The 9,963-nt window shown below is 35.9% G+C and overlaps 1 protein-coding gene across 9 annotated transcripts in view; it reads left to right on the top strand.

Moving 5' to 3' along the window:
- ATP11C (ATPase phospholipid transporting 11C) overlaps positions 1 to 9,963 on the top strand; it is a 225,106-nt gene that overhangs the window by 127,364 nt on the left and 87,779 nt on the right. For all 9 annotated transcript variants that reach the window (XR_005195680.1, XM_037728320.1, XM_037728327.1 and 6 more), the window contains exons 3-5: positions 747 to 836; positions 3,209 to 3,289; positions 5,624 to 5,731. Coding sequence is in view for 8 of the 9 variants with exons in the window: in XM_037728320.1 (XP_037584248.1) it covers positions 747 to 836; positions 3,209 to 3,289; positions 5,624 to 5,731 (279 nt within the window). In the remaining variant the exon portion in view is untranslated. The remainder of the gene's footprint in view (positions 1 to 746; positions 837 to 3,208; positions 3,290 to 5,623; positions 5,732 to 9,963) is intronic.

Below are 9,963 nucleotides of genomic sequence, written 5' to 3'. Positions count from 1 at the left end.
CACTCTGTTGCCTGGGCTGGAGTGCAGTGGCGAGATCTCAGCTCACTGCAACCTCTGCCTCCCAGTTTCAAGTGATTCTCCTGTCTCAGCTGCCCGAGTAGCTGAGATTACAGGTGTGTGCTACCACACCTGGCTAAATTTTGTATTTTTAGTAGAGACGGGGTTTTGCCATGTTGGCCACACTGGTCTCGAATGCCTGACCTCAGGTGATCTGCCTGCCTCGGCCTCCCAAAGTGCTAGGATTACAGGTGTGAGTCACTGTGCCTGGCCATTCAAATAATTTAGTGTCTACCTTGTACCAGGCACTGTGTTAAGTGTTGGAAAAATGTAAACAATACAGGTGAATAACCTGCCCCTATAGAACTCAGTGCTTATTGAGAGAGAAACTTTAATTTAAAATGTACACATATATAATTCACTATAATGAGTGTTATTAAGTAAGTATATATAGGATGACATGAGAACACATAACAAGGAACCTAATTTGGATTGGGTTCGGAGAAAGCAACGGTATGAGACTAGATGACTATTGTAATGCTTAGAATGAAAACTTTATTTCTTGAAAAGGTTTTTATATACGGTGTCTCTAAATATGTGCTTATGCGTATGTGTGAGGTTTGTATTTCAATGAGTTGGACATACTAAATATCACTTTATATGATAATGTGGACCCGTAATCGGTCATTACTATTAAGATTTTTCAAGCTTCCGTCATAACAGTGTTATTTTTTCTTCCTCTCTTATAGTATACACTTTGGAATTTTCTCCCAAAGAATCTGTTTGAACAATTTAGAAGAATTGCAAATTTTTATTTTCTCATAATTTTCCTTGTACAGGTAAGAGCTCCTTAAACAGCCACTTAACATTGAAACTTGATTGCTTCAAACAAATTTTCAATCCATTTCTAACCTTAAAATGCCATGTAATAAAAAAAAGACATTCCAGAGCTTATTATAATATGACTTCTTAAAAAAGTAGAAACATAACATTTAAAGATGATCATTTTATGGATTTCTAAAGTGGTATTTTTGATAGAAAACCTGTTGAGATTTTATTTCATTATTTTCTTTGAAACTTTCATATCTTTGCTCTTCCTAGGATGATGTGTATTGTGTACCATTAAATGAAATAGAATATATCAAAATTGAAAATAGTTCAAACTAGTAGCTTTATCTTATTACATACCAGTTTCAGCTTAATTGGAAACTTCTCACTCATCTTCCTGATTACCATTTTTGCTCTCCCTCATTCATTTACTCACTTTAAGGGTGAGAGTCTAGTAGATTAATCTGCTTCTCTGTATTTTTTCTACTGTTTTGCGTTTTAAATTTTAGACAGTTTAAATTGCATCTTTCATCTTTGAATCTGTAAGCTATTAAAATCTTTTCCTCGCCATAATTATCCCTGAAAATTTTACATTAAAGGTACTTTTTTTCTCTTTTCATTTTTTAAATGAAGCAGAAAAATCCCAATGAAATTGCTCAAATGACTTGTTGATGTTAAGTGCTTCTGTTTACTCACTTTAAGGGTTTGAGTAAATGGTGCTATAATTGAATTTAGCCTTGCTACTTAACATCTATCTGGGATATAATATGGGCAAGAGCCTATTTTAATCATGAATGATGGAAGATTTGAAAAGGAGCTCCTCTGGATCCATGGTCAGATGTCTTACGAACAGAATAAACTACCTCGAGGATTCTGCTTGCAAGAATCATTCTACTTGGTGGGCAGTGCATTTCATTTCAATTCAGCAAATGTATGCTACTCACCCACTTACTGTGTGCTATGCAGCAGGACAGACAACGAAAATGGTAGCAGGTGCAATGAAGATCAAGATACAGCTTTTCTACGCTTAAGGAATTTATGCTATAGCTAAGAAGACCAGTCACATAACAGTTATGTATTCACTTAATGTAGTACAGCCATTCAAGAAGCATGAACAAAATGCTTTGGGTATACAGTGTAAGTTATCATTTTTTTCTCCCCAAGAGGAATTTGAGAAATCTTCAGAAAATAGATGGTATCTGAATGGAGCCTTGAAGGATTAGAAGGAGTTTACCTGGTGGAGAATGCCGAACTGGTATTTTGGGGACATGGAAGAGATTGCCTAAATCGACAGAAGCATGTAGAAGCCTTGTGTACATGGAAGTATATGTTGTATCTACAACACACGTGTATGGCAGGGGCAGGCCTGATGGAAGGTTGGAGATGAGAGTCAACAAGTTGTGAGGGCAGATTGTACTCATGACCATCTTCCCTTAAATCTAGTTCTCGTTCAGTATTTCCCGTCTCAGTGAATGATGACAACATCCACCTAGGCATGCTAACCTGATACTTGGGAGGCATCTTTAATAAGCACTTACCCTCTAACTCCTGCCATTTTTCCCTCCTAAATATTTATAGAACTTATTTCCATGTCTGCTAACACTCTAGTCCAAGCCATCATCTTTCACCTAGATTACAGAAATAGCCTCCTAAATTACCCTGCCTTCACTTTTGTTCCCTTCTAATTCATCTTCCACAGAGCAGTAAGAATGATCTTTTCAAAATGCAGTTCTGTTCATGTGACTTTTCCTTGTTTAAAACTTTCAAGGATTTCCTGTTATTTGTGGGATAAAGAATGAACAGCTTTCTTTGGCCTAGAGGGCCCTGCACAGACTGGCTCCTGCCTCCCTCTCCAGCCCCATCTCACACCACACTCCCTCTTGGCACTGGCTTCCTTTATTTCCCAAACACCTGCGTATACTGTTCACTGTGCCTAGAAAACTACCTTTCATCTAGTTAACTTCTTTTTACCCTTCAGACCTCAGCATCTACATACTTGTTTTACTATCTGATTTTTCCTATAAGCTGCCAGCTACATGAAGGCAGGGACTTGTCTTCATCTTGTTTAAAGCAGTCTATCTAGAGCTTGGCTGATAATAGCACAAGGGCTGACAGAATGGTGCTTAGCAAATAGGTGGTAAGTGAATGGCTATATTTCAATAAAGGGGTTAATCTGAGCTGGGATAAAAACTATGCCTGAATTTAGGACTATTTGTTAAACTGTCATTTGGTTTGCTTTTGTTTTAATGAAAATTAATATTTACCCTACTACTGGAATGTGTTTCGTCTATGTTTCTGTTTGAAATGTTTGCAGCATGTAAAATGCTGCATATGAGTTAATAACTAATTTTCATTTTCCTTTCAATTTAATTTCTTTACCTAGGTCACAGTAGACACACCAACTAGCCCAGTTACCAGTGGACTTCCACTTTTCTTTGTTATAACTGTTACAGCCATTAAGCAGGTAAATTTCCTACTTATACTTGCAACTGCATTTCATTGTTAGAATTTCATTGTCAAAGGCCCCTTTTCATATTTATATACAGTGGGCATTATCTTCTATGGATTTACTTTTATTTTATTATTTATTATTTTTGAGACAGGGTCTCACTCTGTTGCCCAGGCTGGAGTGCAGTGATGCGATCTCGGCTCACTGCATCGTCCACCTCCTGGGTTCGAGCAATTGTCCTGCCTCAGCCTCCCGAGTAGCTGCCACCACGCCCAGCTAATTTTTGTATTTTTAGTAGAGACAGGGTTTCATCATGTTGGTCAGGCTGATCTCGAACTCCTGACCTCAGGTGATCTGCCCACCTCGGCCTCCCAAAGTGCTGGGATTACAGGTGTGAGCCACCATGCCTGGCTAGATTTATTTTGTATTTGTTACTTGTTGAAAACCTATTAAAATGATAGTAAAGCACATCCTTAATATTTCCTTGTTTTCTCTTCAATATCTGTGTGAGGGGATGTAAACGTAAAAGAAAGCAGGTAAAAGGTATAGCCCAGTCAGGAAATAGGAGGTAGATTTTTAATGCACATTAATTGTTTCAGTGTGGTATGTCTGTGAAAAACTGCCATTTTTGTGGATTTTTAAAATTGTTTTTGCCTATAGCAGAGAACTCAAAGAATAATTTTATTGTTTTTTTCCTGATACTGCTGCAGAAGGTAGTAGATAGAGGGGACATTTCCTGGTTTTTTTTTTGTTTTTTTTTTGTGTGTGTGTCAGAGCTGATAGACTGCCACAGATTGTGATAAGGATGTCTTTGAAGTGTTTTGAACATTTTGTATGCTAGTATGTTTGAAAAATTCCAGATGAAAATAGAAACAGAAAACTGGGGGTGAAAGGGTAGATTAACAGTGTTAATCATGTGTTGTGTCTGTCCACAGGATCTGACTGTTTACAAACATACTTTTAGATGATACTTAACAAAGAAAATGCTTTTAAAAAGGATACCAAAGAAGCTTGCAAAAAAAAAAATCATCTTAGCAGTACTGGGAACAAGATTACCTTTCCTCTTGGGGTTATCTGGTCTTATATCTTGCCTACCAGGAACTATAAGAGTATTTTATCAAGTGTTCAGTTGCAAAATAAAGACTTTTGGAATGTTCTTTCCCTTAGGCTGGTAGGATTATCTTCTTTAACATCATAAAATTGCTGGTTCCAAGAATAGCATGTGTGGTTTTCAAAGGCTTTTTTACTGATTCATTCTACTCCCAATACTGGTTCATGTTAGGGCCTTTATTTCTTCACCAGCTTCACAGAATGTACCCTATAAAGTGATAGCCTAATATTGTCATAAAGAGGACAGAAGAAGAATAGATATAGCACCTGAGGGGAAAAAAGTGGGGGGAGGTGATGAAGAGATTTTTCAAACAGTTGTATTTTAAAAGGTACAGACATCATTACAATGAACAAGGCAAAGGTATATAAAAAATGAGAGGAGGTCATGCTCAAACAAATGAACATCCTCCTTCTTTAGATCTCCTGGCTTAAATCTACTTGAGATGAACAGTCCAAAGTAAAATGAGTCATTACATCTTTCTCTGATTACTTTTAACTATAAAAAATGGATACCTATCACTTCTCGGCCTTTTGGCTAAGATCAAGTGTAAAAATGGATACCAATTTGTATTTTTTTTTTTTTTATCACTAAGTCCGTTGAAAAGTTTAGCTGTTGATCTCTAAAACTTATCATAGCTTCTCTGCCAAAACAATCCTAGCTTGCCTTTTCTATTCTTTGTGGGTGAGAAATAATTAAAATACTCCCTTGGAGATGATTACTCGAACAGTCTACTACAGCATGTACAAAGATTATATGTAAGTGATTATGGCTATAAGAAAACACAAACCCAGGACAATCTTTTTTCAAATTAAAAAGTAGAGAGAATTAACATTAATTTGAATAAGACTACAATTAGAATCAATCATAGTCTTTCACACATACAAAATAGTAAGTCTCCAATGCTTGTGTTTTCATTAATGTTTAAAGAATGGAGAAAACTTAACACTGTATTTTACTTTTAACTACAGTTAAAAGTGATCAGAGAAAGATCTAATGGCTCATTTTACTTTGGACTTTTCATCTGAAGTAGATTTAAATAAAGCTATTTACCTAAGGGGTATTTTGAAAGTATATCTCAGATTTGCTATTAAAATATACAGCATTGTTTCTTTAACAGACTGAGTTTAAATTAATGCTGTAAATATAAATATCTACTGTTGACTCGGGAGGATACAGAAATTTATTAACAACCTTATTCAATATCTGAACTCTATTATATAGTTATTTTTATCTTTCAGGGATATGAGGATTGGCTGAGACACAGAGCTGACAATGAAGTCAACAAAAGCACTGTTTACATTATTGAAAATGCAAAGCGAGTGAGAAAAGAAAGTGAAAAAATCAAGGTATTTTTTCTTAGTCCACTCCTTTTTTCTTTAATGGGAAAAATACACCATTTTTAAGTGTATAATTTAGTGTCATTTAGTACTTCATAAAGTTTTGCAACCATTAACTCTATCTAGTTCCAGAACATTTTCATCATCCAAAAAGGAAACCCTACACCCATAAGCAGTTACTCCACATTTCTCCCTCCTCCCAGGCCCTACCAATACTAACCTTCTTTCTGTCCCTATGGGTATATGTATTTTGAATATTTTATATAAATGCAATTATATACTATGTGGCCTTTTTGTCGAGCTTCTTAGGTTTATCTGTATTACAGTGTATATCAGTATTTCATTCCTTTTGGTGGCTGAATAACATTTCATTTTGTTTATTCATCAGCTGATGGACATTTGGGTTGTTTCTACCTTTTGGCTGCTATGAATTGCTATGAACATTGAATTACAGTTTTTGTTTGAACGTCTGTTTTTAATTCTTTGGGGTATAAACCTAGGAGGAAAATTGCTTGGTTATATTATAATTACGTGTTTAACTTTTTAATGAACCACCAAACTATTTTCCATAGTGCCTGTATCATTTTACATTCCCATCAGCAATATATGAGAGTTCCAAGGTAGTATTGTTTGTTTACAATCTCAGGCTATTATTTATTCCAGTTAATTATTGTTTATTATTTACACAAGACCCCTGTCAAATAACATTTTTGACTTGTCCATGTCAAACACTAATTTTTTGGCTCTCATTAGATTTTTGTCAGTTGCAAAATTATATATTTAGAGCAGTTTTAGGTTCACAGGAAAATTGAGCAGAAAGCATAGAGAGTACCCATAAACCCACTGTTCCCAAACATATTTTCTCTGGCTGTCAACATCTGACACCAGAATGGTACATTTGTTACAATCAGTGAACCTATTTTGGCACACTATCACCCAAAGTCCATAGATTACATTAGGGTCACTCTTAGTGTTGTACATTCTGTGGGTTTTGTCAAATGTAGGATGCATATCCACATATCTTACATTTGTATATATGTACATATGTATCCATTGTAGTATCATGCCAGGATAGTTTCACTGCCCTAAAAATCATCTGTTCTCTTTTTGTTCATTCCTATTTTCCCCCTAACCCATGGCAACCAGTGATCTTTTTTGCTGTCTCTATAGTTTTGCCTTTCCTAGGATGTCACATATTTAGAATCATACAGCCTTTTCAGATTGGGTTCTTTCACTTAATAATAGGCTTTCAAGTTTCTTCCATGTCTTTCTGTGGCTTGATAGCTCATTTGTTTCTAGTGATGAATAATATTTTATTTTCTGGATATACCATAGTTTATCCATTCACCTACTGAAGGGCATTTTAGTTGCCTCTGAAATTTGGCAATTATGAGTAAAACTGCTATAGACATTGTTTGCAGGTTTTCATTTGGACGTATGTTTTCTGAATAAATGCAAAGGAGTGCTGAATTGTATAGTAAGAATATGTTTAGTTTTGTAAGAAACTTTCTGCCTTCCAAAGTAGCTGTATTGTTTTGTATTCCCACCAACAAGGAATGAGAGTTCTTGTTTTTCCACATCCTCACCGGGTTTTAATGTTGTCAGTGCTTTGTATGTTGGCCATTTTAATAAATGTGTAGTACTTTCTCATTTTTGTCTTAATTAGCATTTCCCTGATAACATATGAAATGGATTTTGTTTTCACAAGGTTCTTTGCCATCTGTATATCTTCATTGATGAGATGCTGCTCAGTTTTTGCCCATTTTTGAAGCAGGCTGCTTTCTTATTGAATTTTAAGAGTTCTCCATATGCCCAACGGTAGTTAAATTTTCTTGCAACTTCTTATAGTAATGGATGGGAGGAAGACTACAGAGTGGGAAGGTCACCAGTGTTTGACATATAATGCTTTCCTTTTTCTACTTTTTCTTTTCTCTATTCTCTACATCCTGGTCGAGGGGGAACTTGTGCTTAACTAGATTAGGTTAAGATCTGAAGTTTTTGAAACAATTGTAGAAACTCAGCATCATTAATCAGCATAAGAACCAAAGGCAGTCTGAGTACAGTGGCTCATACCTGTAATCCCAGCACTTGGGAGGCCAAGTTGGGTGGATCACTTGAGTCTAGAGTTGGAATCCACCCTAGTCAACATGGTGAAACCCTGTCTCTACAAAAAGATAAATACAAAAAAATTAGCCAAGCATGATGGCTACTTGAAAGGCTGAGGTGGGAGGATCCAAAAAGTTGAGGCTGCAGTGAGCTGAGATCGAGTCACTGCATTCCAGCCTGGGTGACAGAGTGAGACCTTGTCTCAAAAAAAAAAAAAAAAAAAAAAAAAAAAAAAAAAAAAAAAAAGAAAAAAGAAAAGAAAAAAAAAAAAGAAAACTCCAAGGCAGCCTAGATTCATAGCATCCAATCTGTTGCTCCTTGTACACTACATAAAATTGCAAAGCAGGCAAAGGCCTCCTACATCTCTCCCTTTCTCTCATTTCCTCTTTCGGATTTTGGTGACACTACCCCACAACCCTTTACAAAGGCTCCTGTCTTTCACTTTCACTCCACCAAGCTTTTTGCCTTGAGGCTGAACTCAACCAGGTATAATCTTGTTTAAATAAATGCGAAACTATTGTGATTAAATTATTGTGTGAAATGCTATTTGATGTAGCTGTTTCTGGAGTGTAAATGTGTGGAAAGAGATGCTTATTAGCCAGCGGCCTCTAAATGGTAGATTGCTTGGCTAGGGAGTAGGGGGATAGAATTTGTTAAGACTCTTTTTGAGCAAGAGAGAGACTTGGTCTGCATCCTCAGTGTGGTGGAGAGTCTTTGAAGTGTTAAAGCCACAGAGTGACCCCATGATTTTTTAAAAATAAAACTGGAGAGAGGCAAAATGAAAGCATGGCAAATGTGCAGTCAGATATTGTGTAGGCAAAAAATGATAAGGGCTTATATTAGGATGATAGTGGTATTGATTACAATAATAAAAATAGTAGTCACCATTTATATAGTATGTAATATATGCCAGGCATTCTTTTTTACATTCTGTTACCTCATTTAACCCTCACTTCACAACAGCCATATGAAGGTATTTTTATTATCCTCTCTTTACAAATGATGAAACCGAGGCACAAGGTGGTTAAGAAACTTGCCCATTACTAGTAAGTTGGAAAGCTGGGATTTGAATTAAAGCAAGACTAGTTGTAGAGTCCATGCACTTAACCACAACTCTCTACTACCTGTTTAGATTTTAAGGGAAATAGATATATTCAGGATATTTTTTGGAGGTAGAATCGTCAGGATTTAGTGATTTATTGGATGTAGTGGGTGAGAGGAAGAGAAAAAAAAATAATTAAGATAGCCTTCCTGGTTTTTGCCTGAGTAACTGAGTGAATTACATAGTACTATTAAAGAAAATGCTGGTGCTTTTAAATAAGATGGGAAAGCTGGGAGAAAAACAGATTTAGGGACAGAGGTGGGAATGAAGGGAAATCAGGAATTCATTTTTGACCATGTTAAGTTTAAGAAACCCAGTAGACATACAGTTGGAGTTGTCAATCCTGGAGCTCAGAGGAGATGTTTTAACTAGAAGTTGAAATTTGGGTATCATCAGTCTGTAGACACTATATGATGCCATGAAACTGGATGAAATTTCATACAGCACAGAGAATGGGACTTAGTAATAGGACTTGAGGAATTCCAATGTGAAGACACCATTATTTTTAACAGAAGGAGTATTTTTTGGCATCAGAAATGTTGGAAACTAGATATAGTAAGACACCTCTCAATAATGTCATGCTTTAATGCCAAATAGAAATATAAGTTATACTCTAGTACTTCAACCAATGAATCAACCAAAATGTATTGAAATACTGTGCTAAGTTCTAGAAGGGTTACACAGAATAAGAAGAGATGGTTCATGCTCTTAAGAAGTTTTATAGTTTAGCTTAGTAGTCATGACTATAATGCTAAAAGAATAAAAATACAAGATGGTAACTGGTCAGAACCCAGTGAGTGCTTCTGGGGGGTGGGGGACCAACTCTGAATTTAGAGAAGGAGAATGAAAACTGTTTTCTCACATGAAATGGGCATGAAATAGATTGTAAAATTCAGAGAGGCAGAGTATGAAAACATATGGATTAGGGCAGAGAGTGAGGAACAATGCCTAAGAGGTAAAGAGGGAGCTCCTTGTATAAAAATGAGGTGTTAGGTTAGATTTAGTAGTAAAAAAAAAAGTCGATTTGAATGTG

The sequence above is a fragment of the Cebus imitator genome, unplaced genomic scaffold (genome assembly GCF_001604975.1).
Source record: "Cebus imitator isolate Cc_AM_T3 unplaced genomic scaffold, Cebus_imitator-1.0 Scaffold262, whole genome shotgun sequence".
NCBI lineage: Eukaryota > Metazoa > Chordata > Mammalia > Primates > Cebidae > Cebus > Cebus imitator.
This window is presented reverse-complemented; position numbering and strand designations above follow the sequence as displayed.